The sequence below is a fragment of the Simochromis diagramma genome, unplaced genomic scaffold, assembly GCF_900408965.1.
Source record: "Simochromis diagramma unplaced genomic scaffold, fSimDia1.1 OVJJ01000683.1, whole genome shotgun sequence".
Lineage (NCBI taxonomy): Eukaryota > Metazoa > Chordata > Actinopteri > Cichliformes > Cichlidae > Simochromis > Simochromis diagramma.
In genome coordinates this window covers 2,045,013-2,059,712 of record NW_024387158.1, presented here as the reverse complement: position 1 = coordinate 2,059,712, position 14,700 = coordinate 2,045,013, and the positions used below count along the sequence as shown (strand labels likewise).

At 38.7% G+C, this 14,700-nt stretch overlaps 2 protein-coding genes across 3 annotated transcripts in view; one reads left to right on the top strand and one right to left on the bottom strand.

The window, feature by feature from the left end:
- Positions 1-1,039: 1,039 nt before the first annotated feature.
- LOC120744344 (major intrinsically disordered NOTCH2-binding receptor 1-like) lies at positions 1,040-5,142 on the top strand. The gene is made up of 3 exons (XM_040048660.1): positions 1,040-1,536; positions 1,991-2,236; positions 3,716-5,142. The coding sequence occupies exons 1-3, from the start codon at positions 1,390-1,392 to the stop codon at positions 3,908-3,910; spliced, it is 588 nt and encodes a 195-aa protein (XP_039904594.1). The 5' UTR covers positions 1,040-1,389; the 3' UTR covers positions 3,911-5,142.
- Positions 5,143-5,291: 149 nt separating this feature from the next.
- LOC120744301 (solute carrier family 12 member 2-like) overlaps positions 5,292-14,700 on the bottom strand; it is a 58,694-nt gene continuing 49,285 nt past the window's right edge. For both annotated transcript variants that reach the window (XM_040048598.1, XM_040048597.1), the window contains 5 exons: positions 13,317-13,428; positions 11,150-11,236; positions 10,436-10,571; positions 10,086-10,153; positions 5,292-8,962 (listed from right to left, as the gene is read on the bottom strand). In XM_040048598.1, the coding sequence (XP_039904532.1) occupies positions 8,827-8,962; positions 10,086-10,153; positions 10,436-10,571; positions 11,150-11,236; positions 13,317-13,428 (539 nt within the window). In that variant the 3' untranslated portion in view covers positions 5,292-8,826. The remainder of the gene's footprint in view (positions 8,963-10,085; positions 10,154-10,435; positions 10,572-11,149; positions 11,237-13,316; positions 13,429-14,700) is intronic.

Below are 14,700 nucleotides of genomic sequence, written 5' to 3'. Positions count from 1 at the left end.
ATCTGTGGTGTCTGGGATGGAGGAGGAGATGATGTTTTTCAGCAGCCTCTCAAACACCTTCATTACTACCGAGGTCAGTGCAACTGGCCGGTAATCGTTCAGGGATGAGGGTTTGCTGTTCTTGGGCACAGGGATGATGGTGGATCTTTTGAAGCATGTGGGGACCACAGACTTCGCCAGGGACTCGTTGAAGATGTAAGTGAACACACCTGCTAGCTGGTCAGCACAGCAGCGCAGCAGACGGCCGGTGAATCTTGAGGTACTTTCATTTTAATTTATAAACACAAAAATAGTACTCAATAGTACTCGAAAAATATGGCAAAAATAGTACTCTATTTTTTTAGTACTTTAGTTATACAAAATACAACAAGTTACTACATGGATTAATCATCCATTTGCTTCTGCTTATCCTTTTTCAGGGTCGCGGGGGGTGCTGGAGCCTATCCCAGCTGTCTTAGGGCAAGAGGCAGGGTACACCCTGGACAGGTCGCCAGTCTGTTGCAGGGCTAACACATATGCACAGACAACCATTCGCACTCAAATGCACTCCCACATTCACAGCTATGGGCAATTTAGAGTTTCCGATTAACCTATCGCCACTAACTGCATGTCTTTGGACTGTGGGAGAAAACTGGAGGACCCACGGAGAACCCACGCAAACATGGGGAGAACATGCAAACTCCACACAGAAAGACCCCGATCCAATGGTGGAATTGAACTCAATATTGAATTCAATTCAATTTTATTTATATAGTGCCAAATCACAACAACAGTCAGCACAAGGCCCCTAATATTTTAAGGTAAAGACCCTACAATATTATTGTGAAACTTCAACAATTAGATGACTCCCATGATACTTTAATTTTAGATTTACTGTGGTGACAGAAAATTTTAATTCAAGAGTGTGAAAAGATTTTACAGATGAAAATTTCAAAATACCAACAATTTTCTCCACATTCTCACTTTTTATTCTACAAGCTCTCACATTTTACAGTACTATCACGTCTTTAAGATAAGATGGGGGCCTGATTATTGAAGACCTTGCATGTGAGAAGTATTTCAAGTTATTAAATAAACTTAAACTTTCTAAATGAAATAAACACATACTTATTTACTTGCTTACTCAGATGATATTTTACACAGACACTGATACTAGGTCTCTCTCTCTCTCTCTCTCTCTCTCTCTCTCTTTCTCTCTCTCTCAAACCCACACCTTCACCCCACCCTTTGGCCAGGTTGGGTTACACACATTACACAAGTGATACAGCCTCAGATATCACACTCTTCATAAATTATTATTGCAGAGCCTGTGAGACGTAGGGAGTATGTGGAATTAGCCAGGTAGTTGGCAAGTGAAGTGGTCAGCGTGGATGGAGCAGCAGAATCAGGATGGATATTTCTGCTTTGCCCAACAATAACCACCCAGAGAAATTCCTCCAGCTAGACGTTGGGATGCTGCCAGCCACACACAGCATGTTCCAGGTTGGGGCAGTAATGTCCAGTCAGAAACAATGGCAGAACAGGATTTACTCTCAGGTATGATCTTTGTGACAGTAGTTTGAAATAGCAGAACAGGAGAGCACAGCATTGTTGTGTCATACTTGGCTTACAAGACACCAAAAACATGAACAAACATTAAGTTATAACATTATAATACAAATGTCTTTTGTTTTTAGCTCTTTAAATTTGCAGTGGAGCTTTTTGACAATAAAGCTGACTTTGACTTTGAATTCGAAAGACAACAAACAGCTCCATGTTGAGCATGCATGAGTTCTGGTGGTATGTTTAACACACCTGGGTCTGCTTTTTTTTTTTTTTTTTTTTTTAAATCTTGTTAATAATTTTACTTCCTCACTGTGGATGGCTCCTCTGAAAAAGAAAGCCTTTAATTACATGACTCCCTGGTTTAGGCTATCTAACCAGTGTAGCCTACAGCTCCATAGAAAATGTTAAAGCTGGATGGATTGAGAATTCTTCTCTGTCTCCACAGAGGGAGCCAAGGGTAACAACCAAAAACAGTTCTGTGCCACACCCAGACTGGAGTCCTGTGGTGTTTGTGGACAGATACCTGGAGAAGCACATCACTCCATCCACTCTGAAGACCAACATCAGACAGAACCCTCTGTACATGGATGTAAAATCAGTGATTGAGCAGAATGAGACGTCACACCCTTCCTGGACTGTCAAGGACTATGACACTCAAGCAAACCATAGCAATCTTGCAGAATATTTACAGGTAATTTGTGGAAAAGTAAAAAGGTTGTGGAAGATTAACAAGGTTAATGTTTGTTTGGATACACAAAACAGTTGTTAGTGCAGTTGTTTGCTAAGAGGACATGCATATATGTAAACAAAGAACTGTGCATGTATATATATATATATATATATGCATATGCATATACAGCGGGTAAAATAAGTATTAAATATGTCACCAATTTTATAAGCAAATATATTTCTAAAAAGGATTTTGACATAAATTGTCATGGTAAGAACCCATCCAATCCAGAAATGCAAAGAAATTAAACAGTTGTCCATAAAGTTATGTGTAATAATGAGAAGTAACACAGGGGAAAAGTATTGAACAAGATACCTGAAATTAATTTAATACTTCGTGTAAGAGCCTCTTTTGGTGATGGCATCTTCAAGATGTTTTCTGTATGGAGAAACTAGTCTCATGCATTCTTCAGCAGTGGAGTCTTGCGTAGTGAGTGTGCATACAGGCCATGGCAGTTAAGTAAATTACTTATTGTTTTCTTTAAAACAATTGTACCTGCTGATTCCAGGTCTTTCAGTAGCTCTCCACCAGTGGGCTCTTGGACAACTCTTCTGTTAATTAGAGTCTGAGTGAAATCTCATGAGAAGCGCTTGGTTGTTGTTGGTTTATGTTGACATGATTCTGGATTATGGCCCCAGCAGTGCTCACTGGAACCTTCATTAGTTTAGAAATACTTCTCTAACTAATGCCATCAGTATGTTTTGCAACAGTAAGAGTCCAATAGTCTAAACAGGCTTGTTGGTTTTACCCATCATGAGATGTTTCTTGATGCTTCTCACTACTGGAGTGGCTGTAGCTCAGGAGGTAGAGCAGGTCATCTGCTAATTGGAAGGTTGGCAGTTTGATCCCTGGCTGCTTCAGTCTGCATGCCAAATATTCTTGGGAAAGATGCTCTCTAATGCATCTATAGGATGTTAGATAGAAACAGAATTGCAAAAAAGTGCTTGGACGAATGAAGCAAGTTGTGTTAAGTGCTTTGATTACTATTCTACTTTATTTATGGAAATCTATGGTTTGATTTCTTTGCATGTGTGGACTGGATGAGGTGTCAACGCAACAGTTAGCTCTCCGTCCCTCGGCCTGTGCAGCACATGTTATGTGCCACTATTCTTTGACGGTGCAGCAGCCAGTCTTTTTGGGTGGTAAGCCTTAAACTTTAGAGGTCAGCCTCATTAGCCAGGCATTAGCATTAGCCTGCCTTTGTATGTACACAGGAAGAACATTTCCTGTGCATTAAAAAAATAAATAAATATGCACCATTCTTTTCTGCCAACAGATGCCCATTGACTACATGAGATTCCCGTTCTTTTGTTGCTTTCTTTCAAGCAGCCTGAGTCTGCTAAAGGGAACAGATATGTTACAAACACATATTTATGTCTAACAGCAAGAATCTTGGTGCACTTTTTCATACACTGTTTCATGTCTTTGTTTTCTTTGTAGGAAGAGGACAAGACTCCTAAAGATCTGGATTTCTGGCTCGAGGATCTCTACACACCGGGATTTGATTCTTTACTGAAGAAGAAAGAAGCAGAGCGCAGAAGAAGACTCTGTAAAATTATCTCTTCAATCATTGTGATTGTTTGTGCACTTCTTCTTTTTGTTGCAGTAGCTGTGGTTCTCCACAAAAACATCTGACTTTCGGTACACTTTCATTCAATTTTTCAGACTTTTCTGTAGTGGTAGTGTGTTGTTGTTATCTTGCTTTGACAGAGTACCACAAGTTATGGATTGTTTTGGGGATTTTTCTTTTCTTTTTCAGTTTTCTGGATTGTATGTTTTGGTCATCCACCCTAATGGCTTCATATCCATAATGGACATGTTTTGGCTACAATCTGTGGGGGTCATGAATTCAAAGCACATTCTCTAATTAACTGTCAAGTATTTGCTGAAATATAATTTTTAAATTAGTTGAAATGCACTAAAACACACAGTTTTGTAAAGGTTTGCCTGGATCTGCTGGAGGTCTCTTCCTGTTTAAAGTGAGTTCCTCTTTCCCACAAATGCCGATTTCTAATACTGTAGGGTCCATTATCTTGCTATATAGTGATTACAGAAACATAACAAAATATTTTGGTAAGTACTAATCATGTTAATTTAGGGCAGCAGCAGGATTATATTTATACTGGCTGGTGATCTAATAAATGTGTTATTTAAAAACTGCGAAAGCCCAGGAAGAAAAGATATGATGTAGGAAAATAATTAATATTTGCCCTTGAAATTTAACACTTTGTCTTTATGTGGTGCGGTAGACTGATATAAATAAAGAGTGAGGCTGCACTTATAAAGATGCCCAGCCACAGATGTAACTGCGTACTTGTACATTTCAATCTATAAATGCTTTTCAACTCTATCTCAAAGTGTTATCTTTCTGGTGCAGAAGACAAACGTTTTGTATTTTTCTTCCGAAAGTGCAGGGAACAGATTTGTTTGGGTTAAATAGTTGGCTTTATGCCCCGTGTTGAAATGATAATTATCGAATCCTGACCAACAGGTGTTTGAGCTCTGTTGCCCCATCCATCTTATACCACTGAGATTTTACGATAAATACAATAAGGATCTTAAAACTATTTTTTTTAATTTATTGCTCTCTTCATGGTTTTGTATTTTCACTTTCTTTAGTGTTATTATTTTATACATTAGATTTTTTTATATTACATTATGCAAGTTATATGGACCAAAACGTTGTAACTGAATAAAAATAGCGATAAGTGGGACAGTGTGCTGAGGGTTTATTATACATTTCTCTACCAAAAAAAAACAAATCCACTAGCTGTCATTGATTTAGTTGTGCAAAATTTGTTGTCTGCTGTAACACAGTATTAGACCTCCATTAACCCCCAACAGCAAATAAACCTAAAATAGTCCCTCCCCCCAAGGAGATTTCTTCCTCAGGTCAGATCGCTGATTCACTTTAACACTCTAGGAGCTTTATCCATTACTCAAAATTCAGTAAACAATACATAAAACTGAATTAAATAGAAGCCTTGCAAACCACAAATGCAGACTACAGATGTTAATGGTTTCATTTGGTTTATTTATTGCAATAAAGATGTACAAAGTACTGGTAATCATACATGTTAAAATGTTAGAAAAAGCATATCTGTGACTGTTAACAGTATCAAAACATTCCTGCTTCAACCAGCTGGGCCTTACACGTTTGAGTTAAAGCAGGAGAAAACTGGTTTGAGCCGCTTGTCATCATATCTTTTTCTTCATTGAAAGGCTACAGATACAGACTGAAGGAGAAAGACAATTTGCTAAAATCAAAAGGAAACAAACTGCAAAAGAAAAACCATTGACATGCAAATCAAATTACAACCAAAACTCCAAATATTAAAAGAGAAAAAAAAAAAAAAAAAAGTCTGAACTAAAATAAATACCCTTCCAACATGTTCCATGTGTATATACTATTAAGTTTATTTACATGTTAGTTTATACTTACTATAAACTTAGTGATGTTAACCACCAATAGATTTTAGGACCATTTTATCATTTTTGAAATATTAGAATCCACCCTCATGGAACAACATGCCTGCTATAGGAGGAACAGGGAATATGGCAAAGAATACAAACAATGATTAGGAGAACTCAAATAATGCCTCGACTTACACATACATATGATTCGATTTGTTGAGGACAATGCAGTAATTTTGTCAGACAGATGTTTTGTCCATCGAGACAAATGAGGGAAACACCCAAACACCATTAGCTGGCTGGAAAACGTTGATAGGAGGTATTTTTGTTTCATTTAATGTGACATGAAAAAGAACCCCTCTAATTGATACATGAGTGTTGTGTTTTTTTATATTATGTATGTATGTATGTATGTATGTATGTATGTATGTATATAACTGTGTGTGTATAATTACAGATAGATACAGATATAGATAGATAGATAAGCAAATATAATTTTTTTTAAATATACAAATGGTTTAACCCGTGTTCTTGTTTGTAATAATGTTGTTCTGTACCAACAAGAGAACAAGAGTGAATGCCTCACAACACAACAACGAACAGAGATCTGAAAGATACACTCCTTTATTTTGTTATAGTACACAATAGTGCCCCCAAATCCCCATCTCAGCCCACATTGATAATCTCAGATTTATATTGCCCAAAATGCACAGCAAAAAAACAAAAAAGACCAAAACAAAACAAAAACTGCAGTTTGTTTCACTAATTGTATTGCTTAGCAGTTAGTCTTCAAGAAATTCATTTACATTTGCTCTAATACAGAAATATTCAGTCATACTTCATAGTTTGAGTTAAGCATAATTTAGTTTCACTGTTTAAGTTACAGTGCACAGGGATGCACTCAGCTGCAGGAATACCAAATTTTAGATACATTTTGTCTTTTATTTTGAAAAGCAGCGTCAGCTGGATTAGAATGAACACCAGCTGTGGTGTGGATGAATTTTGGTATTTGAGGCTGTTACAATGTAGGACTGCCTTCGAAATGATCTAACAGTGCTTTCCAAGCCCACACTTTCACATAACTAAAACTTATTCCGGCTACATTTAGCACTCTGGTGAGTAAGAGTATAGATCTATATAATATGTTTGTACTGAATCCTATCAACAGTCCCTGCAAACATTACACACATGGATTAATAACGTAGTGATAATCCATGTGAACAACAGAGTGGTGGGCAATGGTGCTGCATGAACGCTAATAGCACAATGAAGCCGACAGACAGAACACTATTGTGCTAACTGCAGTATATGCAGGAAACATATGATACATATGACAATGGAAACCAAAAGGTACTACTAGTGTAGTGTACATTCAACTAACCTAAGCACTCTCACATTCTTCTTTTAAATTGCATATAGTAAAGTTTCATTTGCTTCATAGTAGTTTCTCACCCATAATCATAATGAGCCAAAGTCCATGCTGTTTAATTCAAAATAACGAGACCACCCACAATGACTTGTGCATCTCTGCTGTATTTAACGACACAATGCAGAGGCTTCAAAATATCATGACTAATTTTAGGGCAATGCACTTAAAATAATCATCTATGCTAGAACCACTCCAACCAACCCGTTTATGCTCAGCTGTTTTAATAACAACATTTGCAATCTTAACAAAAGCTAACGGGTTACTTTCACTTTACTGTCCATTCTCCCCACAAAACTCAAATACAATGAGTTTTATGAATTGATTTTAGGCTCAGGGTTATTTTTCTCTGTGACGACACCTGTGACCACTCCCCAAAGTAACAGCTGTACTATTGCATACTGAAGCTAGTTAATCAATATTCTCTACAGTCACAGTAGAACAGGGGATACATGTGACCTCTACAGTACACTACAACTGGAAAATGTCTATGTATGGCTTTTTTTTGTGATGCCACGTCACCCCTAAAATCAATAGTAATAATTAAGCTAAAAGACAGGGATGTGCCACAAGTGCACACTAAATGAAGTGAGGCTAAATGACTAATGCAGATTAAGATGCATATGTGCTGAGACTTAATAATGGATGAATATCTGCATTTACACACAAACCCTCCAGCCAACATGGCTTAAGAGGGAGCGAGAACTTATGACAATCGTGACAGTATAGTATAGTTCTAGCATTAAGGCAAGGTTTGGACTAGCATCTTGAAGGGTAGAAGAGTTTCTTTACAGCGAAACAACAATACATGTGGCCACAGAACCAAAGAAAGCTGATAATCGGCAGCTACTAGGGAGAGATTTTATCCACCTGAAAAGGCTAAAGAAAAACCCAGCCTCACATTTTTTCTGACAGAGACTTTAAGTCTATGCCCACATGCACCCCTCCCCTACAAACTGTGTCTAAAAGATCAAGGATCTTGTTGTGATGAGTATTCAGCAACTTTTACAAAGGAAGACTCAAAAGTGAAAAATATAAAAATCAAAGCCCCAAATAAATATTGGTGATTAAGGTCAAAACTGTAGGAGTGTTCAAATTGACACCCTTTATAAAATTCTACTTTAAATCCACCCGCACAGCTAAGAAGGAAATTCTGTTAAAATTGTCAATCTGAATAGAGATTCTAATTCCGTTTCATCCGATTCGACTGGAAGGCACATCCATAAGGCTTTAGAAGGTGTTGCAAAGCATTTTCCCCAACTTGAAAAAAACATAACAGGGTGATTATTGCTGGAGCAAACAACATCTGGTCTGATAAACTTAAAATGTATGACATCAATATATTCCACATCATGAACACATCTATATTGTGCATGCCTGCTTTAGAGAGCCTGAGAGAAATCAACTTGAACAAAAATGACACTTTAATGAGGAAATCAGAAGGAACTAGAGCAACGAGAGAATAACCCGGACATCTTGGAATAAAAAGAAAGGAAAAAGAGTGGGCAACTTTACAACCAGCACCCACCCCAACATAAAATTCCTCCATCACAAAACATGTAGCACTTTTACACAAAAAAAAAATAGCACTTTCATTGGATTCATATTACTCAGCACTGTTTCCGTCACTGGCTTATATTCTGCTATCTCAGGAGTGTATGTGGTGGACCTTTAGACTTTAGCTGTGACTTAAATCACCGGCTTTTCCCCTTTAAGAGTAGAAGGTGAGGACACTCTGGTGGTTGCCACGCACCAGAAGGATGGGAGGCAGATCCTTGGACAATGCCTCCAGCCAGGCCATGTAGAGAGCACTGGACACAGCACCCTTCCTGGCTAATGGGAGGCTTCTGCACAGACAAAGGCAAAGAAAGAGAGACTGCAATGAAACTATAACCAAAAAGGAGCAATAAGAAAAGTTCTAAAATCAGGTACTGTTATCTCTACACATAATTGTTTCAGAATTGGCAATTCAAATTAATGAAAGCTTATCACTTCACTGCACATTTAAGGATTAGGCAGGAGCATCACTTATTGAAGCCACTCGTCTGTTTTAAACTGTCTTTAAGTTAACAAAAGTTAACTTAAACTGAATGTGTATCAACTCTTTATAAAAGTTACAAAACCCACAAAAGGCCTTTTCAGGAAAGAGAAACTAAAAGCCAAATTTATCTGTTATGATCATTATCACCTCCAGCCCAAAGCAATGTGCCTTTTCCAATGTGGTTCATCACAGTTTTGCCTGTTGACTTGGTCAAATGGTAATAATCACTTTCAGCCCACAATTTTTAGCACTAGTTATCTTGTCATCTGTTATTAGATGGGGTAAATTAGTGAGCAAGTGAACAAAGTAGCAGGAAAGATTTAAGCGACCCAAAGATGAGGGTCAGAGCATCTCCACACCAGCAGCCCTTGTGGGATTTTCCCACCTCACTTCTGAAATTGCACAAATAAAACTCATATCCAAATGAAGATTAATTTATTGATGTATTTTAATTTGAAAATGCTCCATTTTCAAAAAAATGTGAATTTTCATGGTCCGGGCTTTAACATGTTAAGGATCGGCTGAACCGTCAGTCGAGCTGCTGTTTTTGCTCCTGGTAGCTTCCGACAGCTGTCGTTTGGTGTGAAACTTTGAAGACGACGTAACATTGCTGGCTTCTGAGGCTTACTGAACAAACCGTTTAATAATATGAGAACGCAATCAAACTGTTTATCAGAGGGAAAGCGTGATTTCTAGGACATTTGCGCCTAACATTAGCTTGCATAATGTTAGCTTATAACCCGCTGGTGTTGCTGTCAGTAGACAGAGGTTTGTATGTCTAATCTGCTGACAACGAGTATTTTCATTCAAGTTTTTTTCTTTTTTTTTTTTTTAAAAAAAAATGGTCATGTTTTTTTCCCCCCACTTTGTATTATTGAAACTAAAACACATACGCACCCACCCCCCACACCCACCCAACCCAAGCTTACATAACAATGAGGTTGGCTGTGCTTGAGTGTTCCTTCAGCAGCTCGTTGAGTCGGATCTGACGATGGGTCTAAAGAGAGACAACCACAGGATCAAGCAATCAGGTATCACGTAACAAGATCATTTTCGCAAGCCACTGCACCACAGACTTCGAGGCAGCAGTGTCGCTCACAGTATAAGCTACACTGAACTGCTTCCACTCTCCCTACAGAACAACTGAATGAGGCTGCAGAGGATCAAAGAATGAATCCCTCTGAACCCTGAAGTCATATGGAACTTTGACTGACTCAAGAATTTCATCTTATGAGATTAAAGACGCATGTAAATGGAGTATGCAGGGAAATCTTGTGACCTTGGCACGATATAGCTCCAGCTCGTTGTCAGTGATCCTCCATGGTTCGCTGTTCTTCAGCCTCTCAGCTGCTTCCTGCTCCATATCATCTTCTTTCAGCCGATAAGGCTCAACCATCTCCTCGAAGGCTGCCATGCTGCGTCACAACAGCTTCATGGTTAATCCTCATGTAAAACAGGCAACTACACAAAGCTTTGAGGCAACTGTTGTGATAAGGCACTATATAAATAAAATTGAAATGAACTGAATTTTCAAAATCCTCTCACCAAAGAAACGAACAAAAATGGATGTTTTGAATAAAAATGAAATTACTCATTACCAAGTCTCGAGACCCAGGCAGGTATCTGGATCTGGACTGTGATACTTTCTTGAAAAGTCTTCAGATTTATTAATGTTAAGAAAATGTTCCCTTGTTAAAAATCATCATTTGTTCAAACCAAATCAACATGGTCTCAAAGCCACACGTCTTTTCCACACAGACCACATGAGGGCGCCAGTAATTTGCTTTTCAGCTCAGCTTAATGTCCTCAAACATGCTAAACATTGAATTTCAAATGCTGACATAATTAAAACTGTTAGTTTTCCTTTCTATATACCGTGCCAAATAGAGCCAACAGTTTCCTCAAGGCACTTTAGATACTGAATGTGTGACATAATACACGTTAACAATTGTGGAGGATGTTCAAAGTGTGAAGCTTAACAAAGTGGACTTACTGCTCCTTCTTGGGCTTGGTGTTGATGTCTCCAAGGACAGTAATGTCCGAAAAGTCTATCCTGAACTTGCTCAGCAGAGTAGCCATCCTGTAACAGGAATGTCAAAAACAGAGAGGTAGGATCAATACTATAAATAAGCTGTTAAACAAGACATGTGCAGTCTAAGAAGCTCTGGTTGGATACACGGGAAGCTGCTTTGAATAACTCTGAACACTAGCAGGTGGTACAGGGTTTATAATGTGGAATTCTATCTATGAGAATAATTTCCTTTAGCTTTAGTTTCAAACACTTGGTGCCGGAGAGCATCATCTGCTATCTATGTGTCGTGGGCTACAGGACTACGTGTTCAAGTTCTTTATTATTGTGTTGGCTACGTGTTTGTCATGTTTCCAGTGCCAAGCATTTATTCATTTACTTTAACAAATTTGTTTTATTTTTGTCTCAAATCTTTAGTTCAGCTGCTTTCCAGCAGGAGGTGCAGGCAGGACTCCCAGCTTTGGAGGAAAAACAAAAAGTTATGCTTTTCCCGTGTTTACAGAAACATTTCCCATTTTCATTGATCATTTAAGAGTAAAACGATCCATTTAAAGGGTGTAGGGAACAGCAGGTTTTACTTTCTGGCTGTTGGTAAGAAACAGACTGTTGATAGTTTTGCAGTCACGCAAACATAAAAGCTTCTACACCCAGCTAATTTCATACGACAAAAGCAGAACAATGAGTGGCACATTCTCCGGCCAACAAAATCGTGTTGACTTCTTTGGCAGGAGGGATGGGGGTAAGGGATAGACTCACATCATCCCCAGAGAATAACTTTTGAGAATGAACTCAATCACATTTTCTTCACCGATTTGAAACTTTACTGGATTCAGACTGACTGTTCAGCGCCTGCTAATCTGTCAGCCCTGACCTTTTTGTTCCTGTGTTTTCCCTACTGGCCAGCTCTCTGCCATCAGTTTCATTCAGCTGCTTCTCCAGTTTCTCATTCCACAACAGATGGACTAACTCTAGCACTGGTCTTGAGCTGGCATCGGTATACCTCGTTCTGCACTTGAGATCTGCTGCAACTAAAAATCCACCAACCACAACCTGTAGCAGTTGTAGAACTGCTTCATGTGTCGAGCGAATCTATTTTTTTTTTAAGAGGATAACAAAGACAAGTCAGAGGAGGTGGAGTCTGTCTGCAGGATGAGCAATTTTTGTAAGCACACATAATAAATAAGGTATATTTACCTATGGTGCGAATTTGTCCTTGTTCAAGTTGTCACATTAACTAAATTTTCAGAAAACCTCTGACCCCTGACCTTAAGGCCAAACTCATGAACTTATTATAAATCTATTTAAGATCCTAGGTGACCTCCTTCTCCAATTACGGCATTTCCAAAGTTTTCAGAAAACTTGACCTTGACCCTAAGGTCGAGGTCACTGAGATTCAAACTAGTCTGGATTTTCAGTAGATACACCTATGGTATCAACTTCAAACTCCTACATTGCTTCGTTCTCGAGTTACCCCATTCAAAAGCTTGGGTGTCCACTAACCCTGACCCTGCCCGAAAGAAGAGATCCACGCAGAACTAATTAAATTGTATATTGCAAATTGTATTTCATTTTATTTTATTGTATTTACGGGCCCATGCACAAAATACATTAATAAGTTAAAAAGAAAAGGATGCTTTGTGCCAGATTTAGCTACCAACTAATTTCCATCAGCAGTCTGCATTCTAAACATAGACTAAAACTAGACTTCAGGTGCCTAAATTATGTTTTAGTCAAAAGACTAAAGGCAGAAGAGCACCAGGGCTATTTACAGCTTCCTCTTGTTCTCATCCAATGTTATGAATCCTTTTATGTTTAATAACAATTACATTTAAGTGTAATTAACAATATGACTGAATTTTAAATTCAGTTTATTTACTTAGTGTTGCTTATAACAACAAGTGTCTTTAAATTTTTAAAAGGCAAAGACAAAGATATTAGAAAGTTATTATTATTATTATTATTTTAGGTAGTTTGGTTTTGTTTACATTTTTTGGAGTGCTGGCTTTTGGTAGTATCGTTTTGATTCCAAAGGCTCAATAAAAGACTTCATAGGGTAGACACTCATTCCTTTGTACAGTCATGTACAGTACTCTCCAGTCTTGACAAAACGGACAGCCTGTACAGTACTTACGCTCTGCGGTCGTGATCAATCCTGTTGATCTTGCCTCCAATAAAAACACGGATCTTACATTCCTTCCACCGCTTCTTATTGGTAAGAAGGTAGGGGATCAGCAGAGTCAGACCTAGATGGGAAACATAAAAAAACCAAACTGCTCAATATACAACTTTAGTGACACAAACATTTAGGATCTGTACACTCTAAAGCTCAAGTCCAAACCTCAGACCTTTGGACTTTCTATAGACCAGCACTCAGTGCTGCAGAAACAGATTCATGATCCCTTTTGCATTAAACAGAGTCAAATTAAATTCAAACAGAAAACAACGTAGTGGCCCTTTTTTTTTTTTCTTCTTCTCAGAAACAAAAAAACAAACAAAAAAAACCCCAACTTCACAAACAAATTTTTCTAGCATGTTTGAGATGAGCAGTTGTTGAATCTGTCACTTCAAAATGCAAATGCAATATGATGCTACCAAAATGAATTCAATCGTGATTTACAATCATTGGGAAGTGTGAAAATGACAGATCCTGTCAGAACATACTGTCTATATGTTTTTGTGGGTGAGAGTCTGCCTTTGCGTATCAATAGGAATGCAAAACATACCAAATACGGCTTTACTTGTTTCTCCTCATCCCCATGATGCTGTCACAGCACAAAGATAATCAGAACTAGAATCTTCACAGATGTTCTTTGGGGCTTAAAACTACATATTTCAGGCTGAACATTACAGAAAAAGTCAGCAATTTAAATTTAATGCTTTGACACTTAATGTGAAACTTACAGGTGCCAGAATTGTAGAGGCCCGAGTACTTTTAGGATCTACTGCATATGCTGTCAACAGTTGTATCTGCACTTTTTAGTGCTGATGACACTTAATGTCATAATGATGATGATGAGCCAGATCTGAAGTGACACTCATCAGCTGGTGTTAAAAGCCAGAGTTCTCCCGCTGGCCCTGGTCACATCTTTACAGAGGTGGAGCCACTGCAAACTCTCACTTGCATAGAAATGTTTGCCAAGCAACGTATTTTCTTTAAGAACCAGAACGACGAGCGCACAACAACGAGCCCACAGGCTCCGACAGCTATGACAAAGCAGACCGAACCCGGGCCCAGAGACCTGAGATCCAAGGGCCCCCCACACCCTGGAATGGGCCCGACAGAGCCAGGGGGGCCAGGAGTGAGCCTGTACACACCCAAGTACCCAGCCCCAGACACTGAGAACCACCAATGCACCGGTGTGGTGGGCGGTGATGGAGATGGGGGCCCGAGATGTTCCAAGAGAGGTTGAGTCCAAGACCCAACCTGACACACAGATGTAGACAAAAAGGCACACACAGACACAAGCATGCATGCCCACCCTCATGCACACATATACAAATGCTGAGCACCTGCC